Source organism: Chelonoidis abingdonii, chromosome 14, assembly GCF_003597395.2.
Source record: "Chelonoidis abingdonii isolate Lonesome George chromosome 14, CheloAbing_2.0, whole genome shotgun sequence".
In the NCBI taxonomy this organism is placed as follows: Eukaryota; Metazoa; Chordata; order Testudines; family Testudinidae; genus Chelonoidis; species Chelonoidis abingdonii.
The window spans coordinates 7680572-7704716 of record NC_133782.1 but is presented as its reverse complement, the minus strand read 5'-3'; the positions used below and the strand labels follow the sequence as shown (position 1 = coordinate 7704716).

Here is a 24145-nt window from a genome sequence, read left to right as displayed (position 1 = left end):
TTTCAGTGTCTGGGGTCAGGAAATAAAACTGACCACCCCCCTTGAACTAGTCCATCCCCTTCCCTTCCCCTTGCCCCCCATCCGCCTTTCCTCTCTTCCTTTTCCTTCTATCTCCCCTTCCCTCCCTTCACCAACTTTCTCTTCCCCTTCCCCCTCCTCTCTTCCTTCTCCCTTTTCTTCTTCCCTTCCCCATCTTCCTCGCCCCAGGGTAACCGCACCCCACCCCTGCTCACCCACCTCACTGCAGGGATCTCCCAGGCAGTCACAAGCCCCCAGCCTAGCCCCTACCCCTACCCCACCCCTGGAGGTTTGGCTCGGCTCGTCTTTTTTTTTTCTCTCTCTCTCTCTCCCTCCCTCTCTGGCTGCTACTTTCGATTTTAAAGTCACCCTGAGCTGGGGATGCGCTTCTATTGGTCCAGCTGGGATAAGGCCACCACCTTAAATCCGCCTGGATTGGTTTGGCTCTTCATCAATCATTTCTAGTAGCCGGGCCTCCAGATGGTACTGAATGGGGAAGGAGGGAGGGAGAAATAGAAACTCATGCACAGAAGGAGAGAGCAGCTGCCAGAGGCCAGGAGGAGGTAGATGTGGATGGCTGGCTGGGTGGGGAGAATGGGGTAGCCAGTACTGTGTGTATGGAATAATGCAGAGAGACAGTGTAATAGATTGTAAGGTAATAAATTATCTATATAGTGACTATGGAATAATGATTATAGAGATCCAGATTAGACTTTCCTGTTTTCATCTAGGTCCCTTTTGTGCTGAGGTTTATTGCAAAACTCAGAGCTCTGAGCATCTGTTCTGCTGAATATTATTTTCAGTTCTCGGGGGGGGCGGGGGGTAAATGGTCAAGGTGGGCAGCCTTAGAGAAATAGGATGGCAGCTAAGGGCTGGCAGGAAATACAGGCTGGGGAGAGATATGGACTAAGCATGGATGAGTTTATATTTATTCTGTGTTCAGTGGCTGACCAAGAGCAGCAGTGCAGAATGAATGGGAGCTATGTGTTCTGATTGTCGGGTTATGCGCAGCAGTTACTCCACAGGATCGTGGGGCCCTAGCACTTAGCTCTGGGGATACAGCCAGCCAGCCAGCATCGGCACGGCCTAGACACCCCGTTTAAATCATGTAGATATAAATAATGTATTAACGTGGCTAGGGAACTGGGGTGGCTGACAAAGTTGTAGTAAAAAGACCAAATGAATGAGGGCTTGATGTCACATTACCTCCCTCCCTGTTTTTATAGCAGAATGATCAGGCCGCACAATTTGGGTGAAATCCTGGCTTGTTTGGTGTTTATTGGTTTTTGTTTTGGTCACTAAATAGCTCAATTTTGCATGTGTCTGGGAGGGAGCACAAAGCACATGGAATGGGCTGAGACCTCAAGGGAGGAAGAGGACATGTTATGAAAGAGACAGCAGGGGATCCCCCCCTCCGCAGCAGTATTTTGTTATAATTTATGATCATTGGCTGTGGGTATTTTGGGGGAATAGAACAGGAGGGAAGAGGCTGCCGATAGGCATGTGTTGGTCTTTTAAGCTCTGCTTCTTTTCATTTTGCCGCTGGCCTGCATGCTGATGGGGCAGTTTTGGGTTCTGCTTGGGGGGCAAAGATGTGGGATGGTGATCTGAATTAATGTTAAGCTGGGTGACCTTATTCACCTCTCCTCAGAAACCTTCACTGAAGCTGGGTGAGGGTATGTGGGAGATGCAGCACTGCAGCCACATGCTCTGAAAACTGCCTGCTTCTGTAGCGTGGTGCAGCATTGTTCCTCCTGCAGCAGTCCATGTGGTAAGTGTACACTCAGCCCAGGCCCTGGGCCCTGGGGAGGGCTGGGGCTTCTGAGCAGTTTTTCCAGGAGACAAGAGGATAGAGGAGGAGGGGCTGGAGATGGAGGTGTCTAATGGCTTATTTAATTGAGGCAAGGAAGGGAGATTTGCGTGTGCTCCAGCACTCTGTCGGGTTATTCTCGGTCATGCACCTGCTGCTGCCACAAGGCAATCGCCTGCCTGCGCCTCTGTCAGGAAATGAGTCTCCCTCTATACTCTGCAGTTCCTGCCCATCCCCTCCCCCGCTGGAGTTAATGATCAAATTAAACTGAAATGCTTCCCATAGAGGGCCAGATCCTGCTCTTGCTTAGACCAGTGTACATTTGGAGTAATTGTGTGGAGTCCAATGGAGTTAACCCAGATACATTAAAATCTTGCTCATAAAGGGGCAGATCCTGATTTCTGTTACACTGGAGTAAATCAGGGTATGTCTATACCATAGTGGCACACCTACGGCACTGCGGCTAAATCGCTGTTGTGCTGCAGTGTAGATGTGCCCTGCCTCGACAGAAGGGGGTTTCCATAGGTGTATTAATCTTCCTCTTCGAGAGGTGATAGCTGATAGGAGAATTCTTCCTTCAACATAGGTGCATCTACAGTGTGGGGCTAGGTCAACTTAACCATGTTGCACAGGGAATGAGATTTTTCACATCCCTGAGCGAGGTAGCTAGGTCGATCTAATCTTTAGGTGTAGACCAGACCTTAGTTCAGTTCCAGATTAACACTGGTGTAAGTGAGAGCAGCATCTGGTTCTAAATTTAATCCTGTGGCATAAGCAAAAAATCCAGAACATGAATGATCACTGCCGCACTTGGAAACTTTCAGATCTACAATAGGTCACTCAAACCACATTCAAATGTTACGCACCCTTTTCTCTATTTCCTTTAGCATTATTGCGGATTGCCCAGTAATATATGGGAGGTAATGGCTCACTCGGGGTCACCTTTCAACTCACACCATTATGAGCAGCACAGAACATTTTACTGCCTCATACATGGGCTGATCCAGTAGCAGGCAACTCAGGCACAATGCATGTTGTACTGACACGTCGTCATGCTTTGAGCTTGGTGTTAATCAAATGATATGATCTCTTAGAAAGTAGAAATACTCTAGTGCAGTGGTGAAGGCTTTTATCTTATTGTAATAATAATAATAAATAATTTTCATATAGGTTGTTGACTTTTTTGAATAACGTTTTGTAACGTGAAAATGCCTTCTTTTTCTTTCCAAAAAAATTCCAACGAAAGAAAGTTGTCCAAAATCTTGACATTTTTCAATTTCCATGATGTTTTCCGTGATTTTTTTTAAGCAATATTTTTATCAGTGCAATGGTATCGCAAGGTACCATTGAAATGTTCCAAATTTTAAGTAAACAATAAGTATAGTTAATAATAAAATAACGATAGTAATGCATTTTACTCTTTCTTTATCTTTATCTTGTTGTACTTTGTCAATCAGAGCACAGCACCATTTTTATGATGAGCTTGAATTGGATCATTTGCTTTTCTTCCCTGGGCAGAGGGGATGCCAATCCAGTGGTTGTCTTTGTGGGCATAAATAGAAAACTTCACGGCACCGTCCCTTCTTGGGAGCGTGTAGACTCCTGAAGGGGCATGCAAGGATGTGGCTTGATGGGATTTTAAAGCTGATGGAGGAAGGAGGGAGTGGAATAGTGGACCAGCTTCTCTATGCAGTGACATCCCTGGCTGATCCCACAGAAACCTGAGTAGATACCTGATTGAAAATTAATGCTGTTTCAGTGGCTTTAATTCCTTCTTGGCCCCTCTCCAGTTGCGATTGCCACAAAAAAACTACACTGCCAGGGGAAAATTGGGGCCAGCCTTCTATGCAGACACATCATTACACTCTGCTCTGCCTTCCTCTGTCTTGGAGCATCAGAATCCATTGGAAGTGGAGGCCACGACACCTGCCCATTTCACTTCACCCAATACCCTTCTCTTCAAGTATATAATTGACTGTGAACTCCCTGAGCTGAATCCCATGGAGTTCCCAGTCTCAGTCTTTGTAATTTTCCCAATGGAAAGGGACAAAATCTGTTGTTATTAGGGCTGGTCATACAAGAAAAACCTTTTCTCATGGGACAAAAAAAAAAAAAAAATTGAGGTTGTTTTCATTTGATCTGTTTTTCAATGTTTTCAGAATGTTTTGCAAATCAAAATCCCCTCCTCCATTTTTATTGAAAACATTCTTGAAATGTTTCAGTTTTTTGTAATTTACTGAAAACAAAATTAAATGCATTTCAATCACATTTTTTATTTTAAAAATGGAAAAAAAAATTAAAAAGCATGTTTTTCACAAGAAAAAGAAAAATGTTGATAATTTTCCACAAAAAAACCTCACTGGATTTTCAAAATAAGGCCCTATTTTCACTAAGATGTTGTCTTCTGATATTTTTGACCCACATCAATTACGAGGTGTATTGTTGTCTTTTTGCTTAGGGGTCCCTATCAAGACTCAGTATGTCACTGTGCTAGGGGCTGTACAAACACCAGAACAAAAGATGCTCCCTGCTCCAAAGAACTTCCAATCTAACTATAAGATGAGAGACAACAGGTGGGGGAAATGCTATTTCAGTGTGATAAGCAGTGATCACAGTGCAGCAGCTGCCAAACCATGTTTCCAGCTATACTTTGCAAGGCTAGTCTATTTGTTGGGATATTATTAATCATAATTATATTCATATCATGTTTTGCATTCCTGAGATCTCAGTGGCATTTAGCATTAGCAAAGTGAGCTCCACACTACTTCCGGTGAGGTAGGTTAAGCACTGCCATTATCACCTTTGTACAGATTGTTCATTTTCACCCAGGCATGGGGATGTCCCAACATGATCCTCAGCTTTTTTCATACCTTGTTTCCTGGTGTATGCATTGCAGTGTTGGACATGAATTTATGTTAAAAAAAACAAACCCTTTACTGTGCAGAATCACTTGAGCAGAAAGGGATACAAGTGAGCCCTGTATATATACTGCATAGATCTTGGTAATCAGCAATAATGGGAATGGAAGAATGTGTCTGGGGTTTTGACAAAACATGGTGCTGCGATGCATGCAGTGAATGTATACGTATACCCAGGGCTCAGCCCTCAGAATTGCAGAGAGGCTTCCATGTAGTGTAGGACAATGAGCTCAGCAACCCGAGTTGACACCTGTGTGTGCTCTGAAATGAGAGCTGGTGATTGGGGCAGGGGAGTGGACATGCTGGGGAGGGAAGGTTTAGATGAAAGGCTGGATCTTCAGTTGATGTGACATAAAGAAGCTTCTTTGATGTCACTAGAGCTACAGTGATTTACAGCAGAAGAGAATCTGGTTCATAGGGTGACCGTGGCAAAGAGGGTGAGTGCAATCCCATGAGTTCAGTTTACGTGCGTAGCAGCTAGGATTTTCAACCTCTTCTACTGCCAACCAGGAGTAGTTGCTACTACTTCAGAGCTGTATTTAGCAGAGACATTTAGCAGAGACAGTGTGGGGAGTCAGTCACTGATGGAAAAGCACACCAGGGTGCAAAGAAATTAGCATCCAACTACTCAGTGCTGCGTGATCTTAGATTCCAAACACACCAAGGCAAGCTCTGTCTTTTTATTATGTGTGTGTACCTCACCTAGCATGATGGGACCCTGGTGTGTGGTTGGGGCCGCTAGGCACTACCGCAGCACCATAAATCAATCAGAATGATTGCTAGAACACAGGGCACTCTTCCCATGCCTAATCCACCCCAACACGTCCCCTAGATGAATGAGGGTGGAGTGGATGGCATAGCACTTTAGAATGATCTCGGATGATAATACTCTTCTTGTCAAGCCAACACGTGGCAGTGATCACTCTCCTTTGTTTACTTCACTTTTATTATGAGCAAGGTGGATTTCATTTAAATCACTGGTCAAGAAGACTCGATTTAATCATGGATTTCTACATAAAAGTGCATTCTTGTTGGTTGTTATAACCTTAATGCATATTCTTCACAACTCAGAGATAGAGGAGATGGATGAGACCCAAACTTGGTCTCTTTTATGGCCTGCTGCCATTATAGGTTTTCCCTTCTCGTGAGAGAATTTCGTCCCCAACAATCTTCTGTTCACTGAACTTTTTGAAACTTTGTACTTTTAGAGAGAGGTAAGGGATTGACTCTGTGTACACACATTTGAAGAGGGACAATAGGGTTGAGGTCTGTTATTTCTCACCTTTATATATCATTTATTTATTTATTTTAAAACATTTTTGCTGTTAACAAGCATGTTATCTCTGGAGACACAAATCCACAGTTTGAGAACTGCAAAACTAAACATCTCTGATGGTATCTTCTAGACTGAACACTGAGTCTCATTGGGTAGATAGAAAGATTAAGCTAAATAATCTATACAGACGCCCCTAGAACCCCATAAGATTGAGTCCCTAATCCATGAACTATTGGAACTCATTTACAAAACTTTTCTTAAACATGACATGAATATATTGTCTCATACTATAGAATTAGAATTTATAATCTCTATTCCATGATGAGATATCTTTGAGCTATAATGTATCTTTAGATATGTTTTTTCTTCAAAAAGCATTTTATAAAAAAAAAATACCATTTTTTTGATTTTTTTTTCAATCATTGATTTTTATCCACGTTGATTATGAGTAACAAAGCCCCGTGTTCAGCAGCCTCTCGCTCTCTCACAAGACCTCCTCCAGACCCCTGCGAGACTGAGTCCCTATTATACAGGCACAGTTACTCTAGGAATACAAACTGAGTATTTGGGCACTGTATTTGAATTCTGTTTCAGTAGCATGAACAGACCACACTGGGGTAGCGTTAATAGAATATTGACTTTTCCAGTTTGTTCCTTAACCACTACGCCATCTTCCTGTCAGTGAGGTGTGGAGTAAGATTATTATGCAGTGAGAGAGTTTTTCCATCATGCAAAATTCTGGTTAATATAATAATATAGTAATGCATAGTAAGATCCTGCTATGCAAATATTTAGCGAAGAGCTGACGCTGTATTTGTTCTAATCCAAAGAATCACATTGCTTGTATTTAGTTTGTTGCAGGCTTGGTGGTTAGCCAAATAGAGTGTGATATCAAAGGAAAAGTTCCCCTTTTAATGCTGTCTCCCCCTTGATAGCCTGATGCCTCTGCAGCCTTTACGGTATGTAAGATCATGTCCTTCCAGTGCTGTTACTTTAAGGTGGGTCTGAAAAACCACGCTCTGTGCTAGTTACAAATTCCCACCTAGCAGGCATTTCAGGGTGACAGCCTTTGAAGTCAGTTGGAGTTTTGATTTTTATTTCAATGGTAATAGGACCAGGCCTGTCGTGTGCTCCTTTAATATCTTTGAAATACTTTCTCTTTCCTATTTGTTGTTGTTCTTGTTGTTATTAAGGCAATTTAGAGCCAAATGCTCAGGTGACATAAATTGTCATAGCTCCATTCTGGCCTTAGTGAATTTAGAGCCTGTGAAAGATGCTGGAGTGACAGCATCAGAATCTTAGACCCAGATCCTCAAAGATATTTAGGCTCCTAACTTCCACTGATTTCAAAGGGTATTAGGCAAATAAATGCCTGTGAGGATCTGGGTCTTAAGTCCTTTATCTTCAGCTTGAGATGTGCAAAAGCAATGACAATTCAAAGCTCCATACATTGCCCTGCCAATGTACCTCAACTACCATATTGGGCCTAATCCAATGCTCATTAGTGTTCACGGAAGGATATTGGATCAGACCCATTGTTATGATGGTTTCTAGATATGGACATCTGTCCATTATAAATTAGATGGAGCAACCCCACATCCCCAACTCTGTCATGCAGGCCACTGAAGAGGTACTAGCTGGCCATGATATTCAGTCTTTACCATATTCATCACCATATGAAACAATGACGTCCTAGGAGTCATAGACTCCATCCCATTATGACTCCCAACCAAACATGTCCATCCTACTTTGGCAATCATGATAGGAAATGTACTGATTTGACATAAGAACTGATTCAAAGAACGCTGAAGTCAATGGAAGGTCTGTAATCGACTTCAATGAGGTTTGCCCCATGCCCTTAGTTGCTACAGTGGCCACTGCATTGGGAATACCTAAGACAGAGAGGTAAATAGGTGGACTGTTTAAGCAAAATGTTTAATATTTACACAGAAAAGTTTTTCTGATGTTAAACCTCTGTTTGGACAGAGGCTAGCTAACCTTTTTCACAAGATTTCCATGTTGCTGGTGTCAAAAAGTAATGTCATTATATTTAGCTGTCTCTCAGGGGTTTAATAAATGAAAATGATTGTGATCCATAGCTGGAGCGCAATATACGTGCAAAACATCCTTTTTATTCTAATTCGATTGTGTTTTACTTTTCAGTGAAATGGCAAGCATCTAGATTAGTCTTTGAAATTCCCATTGTAATTAAACACGTTAGGTCAGTTCCGTCCTTTGTGTAATGCCACTGATTTACATAGAACTATCCCAGGGATGACTTGTCCCCTAATTTTAAAATATAATGTATATTTTATATGTGACATGAACAACTTTTTACCATGCAAACTTGCAGAATGGCAAACTGAGGGAACTGAATACAGTTTCTTCTGAATGATAACAGGTCTAAGAAGAAATGGAAACGTGTAACACTTAACGGGTTTTTTAAATTGATTTTAGAGGAGGTAGGAGGTAATTGTACATGTTGAGAAGACCATATATTGTTTTTTCAAAGGAGATACACAAGGATTTGTTATGGTCTGTCTCAAGAAATTTCTAGCAAAAGTATTTTTCTATATTTCCAGAGATACAATTTCACCTTTGTGAAATACGTCTCTCGGGACACACTCTGGCAATGAGATAGGGCTTTTATTTTGCTAGTTGTCAAGGATATAGAAAAATAAATACAAACTATAGAGGTCTGATAAATGATCATAGCACCTGATAAAGAAATATAAGGGTTCCCAAAAGTGCTTCCCTTTTCTGTTCCTACATATACCCTTCCCAGAAAACCACCTCAAGTCTAAATTTAAAACATTAAGATATTCTAAATTGTTGTTTTAAAATTTCTTCCATTTTGGGGGCCACATAGAGACCATGGACTCAACCCTGATTCCTGGTGCAAGTTAGAGCAGGTGCAGGGTTGCTCTAACTCATATCAGCTGGAATGTCCATTCTGCTGGTCTAGAACTGCTAACGCATAGCGCATTCTTTCCATGCCTAGCACTGCAATACATCCCCTAGATCAGGGGTTGGCAACCTTTCAGAAGTGCTGTGCCGAGTCTTCATTTATTCACTCTAATTTAAGTTTCGCGTGCCAGGAATACATTTTAACCTTTTTAGAAGGTCTCTTTCTATAAGTCTATAATATATAACTAAACTATTGTTGTCTGTAAAGTAAAGAAGGTTTTTAAAATGTTTAAGAAGCTTCATTTAAAATTAAATTAAAATGCAGAGCCCTGGACCGGTGGCCAGGACCCAGGCAGTGTGAGTGCCACTGAAAATCAGCTCGTGTGCTGCCTTTGGCATGTGTGCCATAGGTTACCTACCCCTGCCCTAGATGAATGAGGGTGGAGTGGATGGCATGGCCTTTTATGCTATCAGGGGATTCCCCTATAACAAGGGAATCCCTAGCAGCCTCCTGAAGGCAGTTTTACATCCTCTTTGTGCTGCTGAAGTAGATTTACTCTGGACTAAGGATCTGGCTCCTTGAAGCCAGATTCTGATTCTAGTTACACCCGTGCTGATCCAGAATAACTCCTTTGACATTAGGGTAACCAAGAGCAGAGTGTGACTCATTTGGTTGGGCTTTTTTTTCCTAAAACCTGAGGGAAAACATTGGAAGAAGTATTTTAGGAGATTTTCAAAGCTACCTAAAAAATCTAAATTACAATGAATGTGAATTAGGCACCCGTGTTCACTAGGCAGCTTTGAATATCTCCACCTTAATTTTTTTTTAATCAATGCAGTTTTTTAAGTGCAAGTTTTTCTCACACTCCATCACATAGGGGGCCAGATTCTTTCTTCCTTGAGTCTTATTTACTTACTGTGAGAAGTTGCATTGACCTTGATTGGACTTCTTGTGTGAATAAATCCTACTCAAGGTGAGTAAGGGTGGCAGAATCAGACCCATAGTTTGTTAGGGAAAAGGCGAGTAGACCAAATTTTGCCCTCCGTTACACCCATCCATTGTTCATAATTGAAGGGCAGGATTTCTTCCATTGTATTCATCTCCTTTAACATTCTAAAGGCTAAGGGGACTGGCAAGATACACGGCCCTTTGTGGACAACAATAAAATGTTCTCGAATCATGAATGAAAATCACACAATTGTTTCATGGAAGGCAAGAATCCTTTAAAGACAGATTTCAGATTTCCAAGTAAACGTATCCTCCAACAGCTGCTGTGTAATACTGTAATTTCCCATGTGTGAGAGAGAGTGGAGACTGTGAACGTAGGCTTTCTCACTGCCACACACGGACAACAAACCACTCTGAATTCCAGCAGATGTTTTGCTTTGACAATGAAAACATTATACACTCGTTACTTCCTCTATCTCTGGAAGAAATACCATTTGGCAGCAATTTGCTGGCTGGCCATGGGAACGAATCACAGAGCTGATCAATGGCTCCGTGACTTGAAAATGCCCTCTGAGAAGCAGGGAGGTTTACACGCCTTCTGAGCTTATATCTTTTAAGCCAGTGTTCTAGCCCTTGGAATAAAGTTGTTTGTTTGTGTTTGTTTGTTTGTTTAAATCATGGATCTGTATTTGTATAGGGTCACTGGTTTATGTGAATTTTAATTTCTTGGACCGGTTTAACAACACAGGGTCATAATGTGCTATCTGCTTTCTTCTTTGAAATCAAAGGGGAGTTCTGCTACAAAACCGATGGTCTGATTTTTATTAATTTAGACTCAGACGACCATCCGTTAAGAAAGGGCAGCAAGCAGAGGGAGAAACGGGCATGCAGGGGGATGAAGACAGCGTGCGGCCAAGTCAGAGTGCCTGTGTGCAACCCAATGAATGCATAGAGAGCACACTTGGGATTTTCAGTGTCTCCTGCTTCCAGTCCAGAGCCACAGTAGAAGCCTACAGCTGAGGCAGCCCTGAGGCCAGCCACTGACCGAAAACCATATTGTTCCTGACCCGCTGCTCAGTGTCTCATGATATCTATTGGCCACACTGTTCTTGTCATCCCATTCCTCTCTTTACTCTACTTCACCCTCTGGTATTGTGACCACCCAAATGTCATGCTCAGTAGCCCCTGTTGCTGACTCAGTGCTACTCTGTCACAACTTTCATCCCTAGCTCGGCAGAATGGAGTTCCTAGTGTCCTTGGCCAACTGCTGCAGCTGTGGATGCAACCTGGGGTTCTGATATTTGCATTTGGAGATGGGAATTTTGGGTCCTCTCAAAAGCCTATGTAATAGTACAATTATGCAATATGTAGGGGCTTTTTCAGGATGCAGAATTCTGGCTAATGTAATAATGTGGTGTTGTGCAGCAAGACCGCAGTATTCAAATTAGCCAAAAGCTGACATAGTATTTCATGTAAGAAGAAGAATCATAAAACTTATATTTAGTTTGCTTTTGGGGAGAGTCAAGAAGAGAGTGATGCAAGAAGAAACTCTTTCTTTTCTTTTCTGCACATTGTTTGGGAAGCAGTGTACTTACAGTAAAAACAATGTTAAAATACTTTTAAGGAACTGATTTAAGCAAAGCACGACTGTTTCAGCTGGACAGCCACTCCTTGTGTACCTTGTTACGCTGGAGCCTTTATGGCATGTAAAGATCACACCCTTCCAGCGCTGTTTGGAAGCGAGATAGACCTGAAGAACCCTGCAATCCGATCATCTGATCTACATAACTCAGGCCATAAGCTTTGCAGTGATTCCGAAGTCTAGCCCAACAACTTGTGGTTGAACTGGAGTATTTCTTTTAGAAAGTCATCTAGTCTTGATTTAAAAATTCTAAGCAATAGAGAGTTCATCATAGCCCTTGGTAGTCTGTTCCAAAGGTTAATTGTCATTTCTGCTAAAAATGTCCATCTTATTTCTTGGTTGAATTTGGAATCTTGGCTCTACGTAATCTAGTACTTAAAATGCTTTAATCATCTGCTATGGCTTTCTGTTGATATGGGGTGAAATTCAGCCTACTTAGAACAATTAAATATGACTTAACATAGGGTTTTTAGGCACGGGGTAAATTTCTCACACTGTGGTTAGCCGTTCCATAGCTACTAATAGATCCATGTGTATAATTATACATGATTGTTGCTCCTGCAAGGCCAATCATGCAGAGGCAATGGACTCCAGCTTGAGAGCCAAGAGACTTGGTCCCTGATCTTGCAATGGACTGGATGTGAGCAGACCTCCACTGATGTTTCACATGGGCACAGAAGTCCAGCCACACGAAGTTTGTTACAGGAATGGAGATTGAGTTCCATCCCTGGCTCAGTCACTGTCTTGCTGTGTAACTTTGAGCAGGACACTGAACCTCTCCATGCCTTGGTTTCCTTCTCTGTAAAATGAGGTAATAACACTTCCCCACCTTTCTAAAGCATGTTGAAAAACCACTATCAGCATCCTATGTATTATCATCAATTAAAGACAATGGGTGTTTTGCTCACATAAGCGTTTCAAAACTAGGGCCTCCCTGCTTGCTAAGATTGTCTCCTCCATCTTCCGAAAGGTGCACATTCTAGACAATGCTGGGAGGGAGCTTGTGCAGCTGGTGACAGCCCAAGAAGTGGGAGTGAAAGAATGTGATGAAGGGTTGAATGCTGACCACATTTCCCAGGCAGCCAGCGGCCAAAACTTGGAGGAAACTGTGGCGGTCCCAAAGTACATAAATCCTGACTTTGCTGCATGTACTGAGGACCACAGTATCAAATAATAACAATAGAGGGGGAAAATTAATGTAAAGGAAGAAGACAGAGCATGATTCTGTTGTCAGCTATAGAAAAATATTGGCAGACCTGGACACAATGTCCAGTTCCGCTTATAGTCCTAATTTGTGTCCAGTTTACACATACTGAAAATACCAGTGTTTCTAAAGATCACTAATGAGCTGTTCCTGGATAATCTTGGATTCAAGAAGGACTTGGATCCCTGCCATCTCCAGCCTTCTCTTTTGATGCATGGCTTAATTAATTTTATATCAGTGGATTTAAAGTCGCCGACCCCAGCCTGTAATTTAACATTTGATTAGGTCCCACATTTAAAAGAGATTTATATAAAAAAAAATCTTGGACCATCTCACAATTAGCTTTCTTCTGAGCTAGCGATAATTGTAATTTGTAGAACCCACTGGGCATGATTCAGTGACACCAGCATAAATGAGTCACTCCACTGAAGTCAAATGCAACAGTAGCAAGATAGTATAAAACCAGTGGAAGTACTAGAAAAGTCTGGCCATGTATTTTTGAACAATTAATAAAGCGAACAAATTTGCTGAATGCTTTCGCGGTGAACGTATTTCTGACCTTTCCTCTCTAATATTGTTATCTTTCTTTTTTAAAAGGGAAAGTGGATTCCAAGATAGACACTGGAATTTAATCATTTCTTATCAGTGTGAAACTTTGCTGCCCTGGAGGAAAGCAATAGAGGTTAAAGATTTGAAAATATGTAACCTAGTGGGAATGACAGTTTGTAAGTTTGCTTTTATCTGAATCTTGTTAAAGACACATAACATTAAGTATCCAGCAAAAATAAAAAATAAATAGACTTTATCCCAATATTCTGCTTCCATCAGGTGAGTCCCTATGCATGGCTCTAATATGCCCACTCTATGGACAAAACAGTAATAACTTTTGCCTAAGCCACTAATGCAATTTAATGAGCCAGGCTTGTCAAGCCACAGCATTCAGGGGCCCGATCTTACTCCAGGACTGGGCCCTACAGGAGATGGCTAATAAATTGTTACTTGTACAAAAAAGTCTTATTCACAAAGAATTTGAAGAAGACTGTAGTTCTTTATTAGTTGTTGCTACGGTAGCTACCTGGATTAAACTGACGTTTGTAGATGATCTGCAAAGATTATGCCTGGTAATGATATTTCGTTTCACTAATGATGAAGTTTTTCAAAAATGAAAAGTGTGGAAAACAATGCTAGAGTCCTTTTTACTACTCTTTTGAGGTTTGATGTGTCTACTGAATAGATGCGTACTTTCAGAGCAAGAGAGAGAGATTTATCTATTTTCTGCTAATCCGTGGGTTTTTTTTAAAATGTTGGCACAGTTTTTGGAGTCAGGTTTCTACTTTGGTTAATGAATATATAGAGAGGGTACAGAAGTGAGAGATATAGTAGTTGGCATTAAAATGTCAGCCACAGTATGTTCCACATTGTGATTAATATACTTCCCCCTCTCTTTAAAAAAGGAGATATTCACAGTTACACTGTGACAACAGTTTGGAAAAGCTGATTTTGAAAGGTTTATGCTGCAATTTTATTCTGACCAGTGAACTTATCTAGATATGATTAAAGAACATAACTGCTTGAAAACAATAATACTTAACTCTTTCTCAGAAATGCATGTGCACAAAAGTCCATGTGCACTGGAGTGCCTAATTTTGCATGGGCAATTATCTTGCTTCAGTAAATGTGCACTCACTCGACATCCAACTGGCCACATCTGAGCACCATTACTGTACAGGATGGTGAGCACAACAACTGAGCACACACTTTTCCATATATTTGCTCAAACTTTTGGGGAGAAAGGCATTAAAAAAGGAATGGTATTAATGAGAGAGGCTTGGGTATTATATTACAGAAGGCCAAACTTTTATGTTTGAGTAATGTTTTCTCTGCCAGAATGAAAGTTATGCTGTTAAATCTCTTCCTTGACTTGAAGCTGTGTGTTGTTAGAGTCTAAGACACCTAGATCCGTGCACAAGCACTGTTATAGTTGCACGGATAAAGTGAAATAAATAAATACACTGAAAATCTGAGTTGATTCATCTTCAACGTGTTATCAAATAACCAATTGAACCCCATCAAAATATATTATGTGAGAAAATAGTGTTATTACATAAATGTGTTAATGATGGCAAAATGCATTGAAAAAGTGCAAAGTGCTCTGTAAGTGCTAAGCTTTCTTTATTAATAATATTTTGTTTTAGTATAGAGCCTTGCTGAAGTGATCATTTAAGATCAGATCCTACTAGTCTTACATGCGTTGAGTAGTCCCTGCTCCTCAAGTGGTGCCATAGATAGCTCTTAGGCTGATCATCTGGCCTTGGAATGGAGTAAATTACATTCATGTAGAGGGCCAAATTTTGCCCTTATCACACTTGCACAGCCCCAATGAACCACAGTGAGCCTTTATCAAACTGGATGGGAAAGGGAGGAGTTTATCTGAAATAGACTATTACCTTGCAATTATTAAATGGCATATATTTTCTTGAGGCCCGCTCTTACTCAATGTTTCCTGGACTGATTACAAAGTAAAAGATCTCAGGCCCTTAGCCATTTTAGGGTAGTGAAATTATTTACAGTGTGACACACATACCAGGGAAGGATCCCAATATAGTCAGTATATTCTACATGTTGTTTTTTTCCATCTTTTACTAAATCAGCACTCTCAGTACAAAAGCCAGTTCCCAGAAGCATCATATGGATTTGTGACACTCCTTGAGAGGCTTTGCCTTTCATAAATCAATGAGTGGATTATACTTTATCCATATGGAGTTTATTATCTGTGACAGAAATAATATGGATAATCCTCATAACCTAAATAATCCATGAAAAATTTAATACATGTTACTAAGATAAATTAACCAGATGGGGCCAGAAGAATATAGCCTGTTCTTGAGTGATGGATGGGCCTGAGATGCAAAATTTGGGTCTAGATCTGAACTTTCCTAAAGTCTGAGGTGTTTGGGTTTAGAATTTAGGTTGGGCACCATATCTTGTCATCAGTCATTTTAACTGGTTCAGGACACAATGACTATCACTCATACACCGTATGAGAAGTACTGAAACCAGTATAGTACCTATTACTCTAATGAACCATATTTTGGGGCTATACATACTCAATGAATGTTTGTTCTATGCTTCGTATTTCCCACTCAGACATTTGTTGACTAATCTATTTGGAGCCTGCAGCAATGGAGATTTCTATCTCACACAGGAGCAAATACAACTACAGTTTTACTACATGCAAGAGAACAGGTCAGGGGGAGAGGCTATGGGTGTGCAGAATCCATAGTGGAGGGGTTGCTATAGAGATCAGTTCTCAGCATGCTGTCATGAAGGTGAATTGACAGCCAGGCAGGGGCAGGCCTGCAGGGAGCAGTAGGTGGTTTTGCAGGTTGGTTGATCCACAGGCCATTACTCCCCCAGGGATAGGCTTTGCTGTTGCTATGAGGCTTGGTCTGACCCACCAAGCTTCTCAGCCACCTGGCTGTGTTTTCGCCAATCTAGCCTGAAAGCAAATGATTTGGAGTCATGGATGCTGCTAGAAAGCCATGGGACCAGGGAGTCATAGATGGGCGTTCAGAATCAGTGAGCCTTCCTCACTCCTGAAGAAGGGGCTTGGTTTTTATTCAGTTACTCAAGCAAATATTCCTTACGACACTATGGTACTTCAGCGTCTACCCACATAGCGTAAGCCACTTTCACCGATGGGAAAGCATAAATTCTGAAAGGATGTCATTTGCTATAGTAGGACCCTATAAAAGTCCAACCGCCACAGAGTAAAAAGGAAGATTAACTGTTCTTGGGCATACTTCAGCAAATAGGATTATGTCAGATGCCATTCCTCTAACTGAGGTCTGCAACTGAGTTCCAGGGTGTTTTTAATTGGTCCTGTGACTTATTGTGCTATATTCAATGCTAATCCAATGAAAACCTTTGTCATTTTCACTATTGATATAATGCCAAATATTTTTTTGGGGGTGGGGCATGGGGAGATCTTTTATTAATCTCATAATCAAATGCAAGCCAAATACTTTTGCAGCTTTGCTGCTTTTGCGAAATTGACCATTCAGGCTTGGCTGTACAGAAAGTTTACAAGAAAAGAAGATTTACAAGCAAGAAAGTTTGGCTGTAATCTTTCTGAAAAGATGGGTAAATGATAGTGTAATCAGTATGCAAAGTAATCTGTAAGTATTTAAAATAATCTGGAAATGATCAGCTGAGTCATTAAAAATTGAGATCAGTGAAAAGCGATACTTATGTGGTGCTATAAACAGTGACAATTAGGAATTGTATGTCGTTAAATCAAGCTCTCTTTTCTAAAGGCTGTATTCTGTCCTCTGAAGGAGGTGCACTCCCCTATGGAAGCGAATTGCTCTTACTTAATATGGCCCTATTTTTAAATTACTTCCCTCAGTTAAAATTGGTTTGCTGGAAATTATATTCAAGCAGTGCAGTTTTCCTTCATGCGGCATGTAGGTGCACATTGAGACAGTCAGAATATGACTACAAAGGCAGATAGTGCTGACAGTTTAAATAATGAAGTTTCTCTGTGTGGGGAAAAAAATCAGATAAAACATCCTGTGACAGTCCTCTCTCAGGGGCTGGACAGTAGGGTAGCATTGCCTAGTGGTCAGGGCGTAGGCCCATGATTTGCAAGGGGGGTGTTGGTAAGGGAGCCTGGGGCCCTCCCACACCACGAGTCTCCAACCCAAGGCTCTTTGAGGGCTGAGTGATCTGACAGCTTGGGCAGCTTACGGCTGCCCTCCCCGTGCTGCTTTCTGCCTGGCCTCCCCTCCCCCGCAATGGTCCCACAGTTGCCATCTGCATTTAGGCGGAGTGAAGGGTGTCCACTCACCACAAGGCAGCTTCGGCCGGCTGTGTGTAGCTCTCTACATCTCTTGGGCAGCAACTTCCTCCTTCAGCGGTATGGCCTACCCACCCTCCTGGACCAGCTGTGTCCTAGGGCTTTCCCCTGCTGAGGTCATTGAAACAAAATAGAGGGGAATGAACAAAACTCGGAGTCCCTATGAGAGGCAGAGGGAAATGCTTCCCTTTCAAGCTGTCTCAGCAGCAGGGGCTCCCTTTGCTCCGGGAGGGATCTTTGGGCAGTTGTCATGTGGAGAGATTCTGTCTTGCCCTCAGCTCTCCTCTGCTGGAGCTACAGGGCTCAGGTCTGCTTTCTTCTCTGGTCTGCCCCCAGCTGAGCTGTTCCTCCACCTTTAACTCCTTCCCCGTTTGGAGCATTTCCTACAGGTGTAGCAGGCAGGGCTGGCTGAGCCCAGAGCTGTTCTTTAACCCCTACTTGTCCAGGGTGGGGAGTTTGTATACCACGACACACATCCATAGTTTAAGAGTTTATTATCTTTAGATTATTAGGAGCAGGTGTAATCAGAATACCAGAAAGATGAGCTTGCAAAAATGATACACTCTGGGAGACTGATTTTTTTATGGCTTCATGCTAAAGTAAACTTCAGTAAAGAAACTGGTGCATAGTATAGATGGTCATCTGAATATATTTTCTAGCGTATAGCCTAGATTCTCTCAAAGCAGTAGCCATGTTTTTACTTTAATGTAGATCAGAATGTTGATGATGCATTTTTATTTATTGCTGCTTGTTCTGTATTAAAAGAAGTGAAAATAAATGAAGGGTGATGGCAGTAATAAGGCCACTGGGTAAAAAAAGTCACAGATAGCTTTATATTTATGACATTATCGTTTTATGATGATACTTTTTTTTAAATTAGGCACTGCACTTATATTTCAAAGTGTATGGTTAGTTTCAGTGTTAGCACATGCTAGCAGTAGCCCTGAGGATTTAGAACTGACAGTTCTTGAAGAATACAAATTTTATCTCGGTGAAAATGACTCATGAAATGTGAATACATTCTTAGATTATGAGCCTGTTGAAAGGAGTTCAACTGGGAAAACAAAAAGAATGGTTTTCTCTAATCTGGCACAAATCCACACTCCACGCACAGTCCCACAGTAGTTGGGACATTCCTGGTAAACTGCTCAGTACAGAAAATTGCTAGGCACTTTCTCCTGTGATCCAAAAACACTTAAATTTAAGTGTGTGGGTTGTTGAACTACTGAAGACAGGATTGGGGGCTGGCATGCCTAGCAACTTGCAGGATCAAGCCTCAAATGCTCAGCAGTGAAATAGTTAATAATATTGGCATAAGGTCCATACCTCTCATAGCACCATAGGCCTGAATTTTCCGAGGTCAGCATTTGTTTTGGCAGTGTAAAATTGCACACTCAGTGTTTGCACCTGTACTCTGCAGCCACAAACTCCTACTTTGCACACAAGTTGGTCCCACTGGTTTTCTGGATGTCAAATTCTCACTCATACAGGCACACAGAGCGGTGAATCTATACCAAGCTGGTGCACTCAGTATAGATAGATAGATAGATAGATACAAAGAAATAATCTATAAGTGTTTCCAGCAAAATGCAGTTTAGTACTAATTGGTTTGCCGAGTGCTGCTGCTTTCCCCTTGGGTTAAGATGATCAGAAAGTGTTTTTGTTTTAAAGGGAAAACAAACAAACAGTTTCTTCTTCTCCTTCACCCCTGCTCTCTGCAAGCCCATGGCACTGTTGGTACATGAGGTTTATTGCAGTCTAAAAGGAAACATTTTTATAGGAACTTCTTATGCAAGTGTTGGCAGCACGTCACAGGTTCATCAACAGCCCAATATGCAGGGATTGAATGTGAAATATGGATGCTTTGAAAATATCCTGCACTAAACAATTCAAAGATCTTATTTTGTAATTTATTTAAGACCAGTGTTCAATGGGGCTCCTCACTGTCTCCACATATTCTAGTTCAGCCAGTGTATAGCACAACTAGTTAGGGGGAAAACTGGAGCCGCCAAGAGTACCCGGCCTAAGAATTTCTTTGAGAGTAGGCAGTCCTCATCAGTAATCAGTTTATAGTCAGCTGTCTGTGCCCTCTGGCTGGCTTTAAAATGGCATGTACAGTTTAATTAGCTATAGAGAGGACTTCACAGAATAATTGCAAATAGATCTCAGGGCCTGAAATAAAATTGATCCAAGTGTGGAAAGTTCTCATGATAGTTACAACCTGTTATTAAACAATATCCAAGAATGAGCACGTGGGACCTTTTACAATGTGAAATTCATGGTTTCATGTAGCAGTTGTTAAAAGTTTCTTAATACAGAGCAGGGTTTTGCTGAGGTCACATCTGCATTGATTACCAGGATGTCATGCATCCGATGAAGTGGGTATTCACCCACAAAAGCTCATGCTCCAAAACGTCTGTTAGTCTATAAGGTGCCACAGGATTCTCTACTGCTTTTACAGATCCAGACTAACACGGCTACCCCTCTGATACAGGATAAGCTGTTTCTCTGTTGCTTTATGGCCACTGCAGCGATCAGCAGTTTACAGCTATTCAAATGATATACCCTCTTCCGCTTCAGACTCACTTCTTCGGAAAGGACTTTCCTCCACTGCCACACCTCTGCACCTCTCCCCAGAGATGGTTAAAGAGTGACTGTCTTTACACATTAAAACAAGTACAAATGGTGGAAATGATCAGATGCTTGCTGACTGTTACCTTGCAATCCCTCTGCCTTGGCTGCATCGCTGGTCTTTTCCTGTACATTATCTATTAAGGGTAAGCAACTTGGGCCAGATGCTGATTTCACTTACCCTAGTTAGAAACTTAGGGCTTGTCTACACAAGGGACACTGAGGAAAATTAATCTGAGTTAACTAAATATATGGCTTTAAAGTGGATTGGTAAAATTGCACGAAACCTCTGTTCAAACTAAACTGAAGTAAGGCCACTGTAATTCTGAATGAACCCACACAGACGTTTAATGCAGTTTAACTAATCCACTTTAAAGTTACACCTTTAGTTATTTCAGATTAATTTTCCCGAGTGTCCCCAAGTGGACAAGTCCTTAAAGTAATTCCACTGCAGCCACTGGAATTAATTCAGATTTGCACTGAGTAGAATCCTGCCCTGTGATTCGGAGCCATTGCAGAGGTGCCCCAATGAGATACAGCACTGGCTGGAAACCATATTTCTTTTCAATAGATATGGCACTAGGCCTGAGGAAACCTAACCCTAACCCTCTATTATTGGACTGCCATCCTTTCCAGGGGCCCAAATAGGAACCACTATTGTTTTACCTTAAATTGCAACCATAGGCTGCTCAAGACAATCTGGTGCCCATAGGGAAAACTTCAGTGTGCTGCCCCCCCGTAATGGTCCCTTGCTCTCCCACTCGGAGGGAGCCCACTCAGTCCGGTCCTGTCTGGCCAGGACCAGAGTCCGCAGGACAGCCAAGAGCCCACAATAGGGCTGGGCAATCAATAGTCACAGTCAGGCTTTAGCCTGGGTTTGCGCGGCTTAGCCTGTCAGCCTTTAAACGGAGTCTATAACTGAGCTGGGGCCTGGGCTTGAGAAGGCTCAGGCAGCCAGCAACACAACAGTGTATCAGGGCTGGCGTTAGCCTGGGTGGAGCTCAGGCAGCCAGCAAAGCAAACAGTCTACAGGTGCTGGTAAGGGAGGCTCCTTCAGGGCTAGAGCTTCGCTGCGCAATGTAAGGAGTCAGCCACCCTATGGTGGAGTGGCAGGGGGACGCGGGCCCACCCTACTCCACCGCGTCCCAGCCCGGGGCCCTGGCAGGGGTAGGATTAGCTGCACCTGCTTCAGTGGGGATCTAACCACAACACGCCGACTGAGCCACGCCGGGCTTTGCAGCCGGCTGCTCTGTGGCTGCCTCGGGCCACTTCCTGCCTCCCCGGGGTTCGGTACCTGTGACCTCCAGGCCTCTTCTGGCTCTTTCAGGGACACGGCGGTAGGCACTCTGGGCCAGTCCTCGTCAGTGTCTGGGGATCAGGAACAGGCAGGCATAGGCTTCCCTCTGGGATGCTGCAAAACAAGCAGAGCGTCCTTCACCTCCGCAGGCTCTGCCCCAACTGTGCTGCAAGGCCTGCCTTTTATACTTCCAGCCACGCCCTTGTACTTCCGGCAAGGGGGATGGGGTGATCTAGGCTCCGCCTTCCAAGGGAAATGTAATGGTCCCTTGCTCTCCCATTCGGAGGGAGGCCACTCGGCCTGACTACACCCCCCTTCATAGGCCTATGGCAGCATATTTGGCCCCGCCGCCTGTCCAATGTGAGTGAATGGCATTGCAACCCGGTGCATGGGGTCACAATGCCACTCAAATCTGCCGCCCTAAGCAGCTGCCTAGTTGGGCTATAATAGAGCGTCTCCCTGATTGCAACTGCTTAAGCCACTGTACTGAGGATATCTGCTATTGTCCCCTTTCTGCCAGTTCTAGTGTAATACCTGTTCACTTCAGCCATGTGTTTTAGTCATTAGTGGGACACCTGGGGCTAGTGCTTATATGGCCTAGCAACAGAGACCTGTGGACTCTGGTCCTGGCCAGACAGGACCGGACTGAGTGGCCTCCTTCGGAGTGGGAGGGCGAGGGACCATTACAGGGAGACAGCACACTTGCCTTTAAGTCATGGTACACCTGCTGCACTGCCTTAGAGGTCTGGCATACCACAGCACTGAGCAGCTGTAATACTTGCAACTTTGTGAGCGGGAGTGGTTTGTTATGCCTGGTCCACCTGTCAGGTCTTGCGTCATAATAAACATTATTTATTATCTCTGTTATTGCAGTGCCTAGGGACTCTACGATAGGATCTGGGCCCTGTTGTGGTCAGTCCTGTACAGATGAGTAACAAGGAGGACAGTCTCTGACCTAAGGAGCACACCACGTACATGGCAGACAGGACAAAACAGATGGACAAAACAGACAAATAGGCTGGGCATGGTCTGAGTTTGGTTGTGTACATTGCAGCATCTGTGCTGAACATTTTCAGAATGACTAGCAGCTGCATTCTGCCCTCAGATTCCATGGAAGTTGCACATGTGTTTCTGAGAAGAAAATTTGTCCCAATATTTCCTGGCATGAGACACACTGAGATACACTTTCAGCATAAACTGTTGTAGTAATAAGGGAAAAGGGAGACATTGCTGCTCAATGAGCGTAGAATCACCTTGCTTTTGTAAGAACGTTATGTTGCCCGTGACTATTATTTAATGTACAGTGGGTTTTCTTACTCCTTTTTCAAGGTGACTCTGCACATTTCAATCCATTGGCAGGATTAGGCTTTGGGTAAATCTGAAGTTCTCACTGCAGCTTGGGTGATTTGCTAAACTTGGAGGGAGAATTGGTTCAGAAATGAAGTTTTGGTACAGAAATCAGTGAGAACGGTGAACTACTTGACATGTCATGTTTACTAACTTCTTCTGATGTTCTTGTCACAGAATGAAGTGGTCCAGAACCTGACACTCACCCTCTGCCTGCTTACAACTGACCACAAATTGCGACACACAGGGAGCCAAATCTTCACTGCATCGTGTAAAAGATCCTCAGCCAGAAACAGGCAAACAAGCCCATTGATGGAAATGTCTTATAATTCGACAGGAGAAAATGAATTCAATTCCCCCCAGAATTTAACTGTACCCGGCGCATCCAGTCCAGTTGAGAACAGCTTAAAGGAGCCTTTTATCACACCACTGAGCAATGATACTTTACATTCTAACATAAACAGCCCTTCAGATTCTTGTGTGAAACCTCTCTGCAGTGCAGCATCCGAAAAGAAAAGCAACAAAGGAGTTAAATCTGTCTCTTCCGAAGGAGACAAACTGGAGTGTGGGTGGGGGGCTTTCACGCCTGCTTGTTTACAGTTCTTCAACACACCTAAGGGCGTTTTGTTATTCCTCTGTGTGGCTTCTTTTTTGCAAGGGATGATAGTGAATGGCTTCATTAATACAGTCATCACCTCAATAGAACGGCGCTTTGACCTGCACAGCTACCAGAGCGGACTGATTGCAAGCTCTTATGACATAGCAGCATGTGTCTGCTTGATGTTTGTCAGTTACTTTGGGGGCAATGGGCATAAACCACGGTGGCTGGGATGGGGGGTGCTCATTATGGGAGTCGGGTCCATTGTCTTTGCATTGCCACACTTCACCACTAGCCAGTCTGAAGTACACTTCTCAGAAGAGACCGGCATATGCTCTTCCCACCAGAGCATGCCATGTGCGGAAAGCATCTCGATCCTCTCAAACTACAGATTTGTCTTCATGCTCGGGCAGTTCCTGCATGGTATTGGAGCGACACCACTCTACACTCTTGGAGTGACCTATTTAGATGAAAATGTCAAGTCTAACTATTCCCCTGTGTATATCGGTAAGTCAAGTAGCCTACTGAGGAAGAGCCTTCTGTTCTCTTCAGTCATGTTGGCTGAAGAGAAATCAAATGCATCTGTGCTGACCCAGAATGTAAAGTGCTGGAGAAGCTCGCCAAGGGTAATCCAAGTAATTTGTTCCAAATATCAGAAGAGATGAAAATAGGAGAGGGGAAGCAACAGGC

General features: G+C 42.8%; 1 protein-coding gene across 2 annotated transcripts in view; it reads left to right on the top strand.

Moving 5' to 3' along the window:
- Positions 1-425: 425 nt before the first annotated feature.
- Positions 426-24145, top strand: part of SLCO4A1 (solute carrier organic anion transporter family member 4A1) — a 48430-nt gene continuing 24710 nt past the window's right edge. The window contains exons 1-3 of one of the 2 annotated variants that reach the window (XM_032802288.2): positions 426-581; positions 1670-1789; positions 23035-23962. In XM_032802288.2, coding sequence (XP_032658179.1) covers positions 23170-23962 — 793 coding nt within the window. In that variant the 5' untranslated portion in view covers positions 426-581; positions 1670-1789; positions 23035-23169. Of the gene's footprint in view, positions 582-1669; positions 1790-15883; positions 15971-23034; positions 23963-24145 lie in introns of those variants that run through there. The other variant, XM_075072226.1, reaches the window with a different exon arrangement.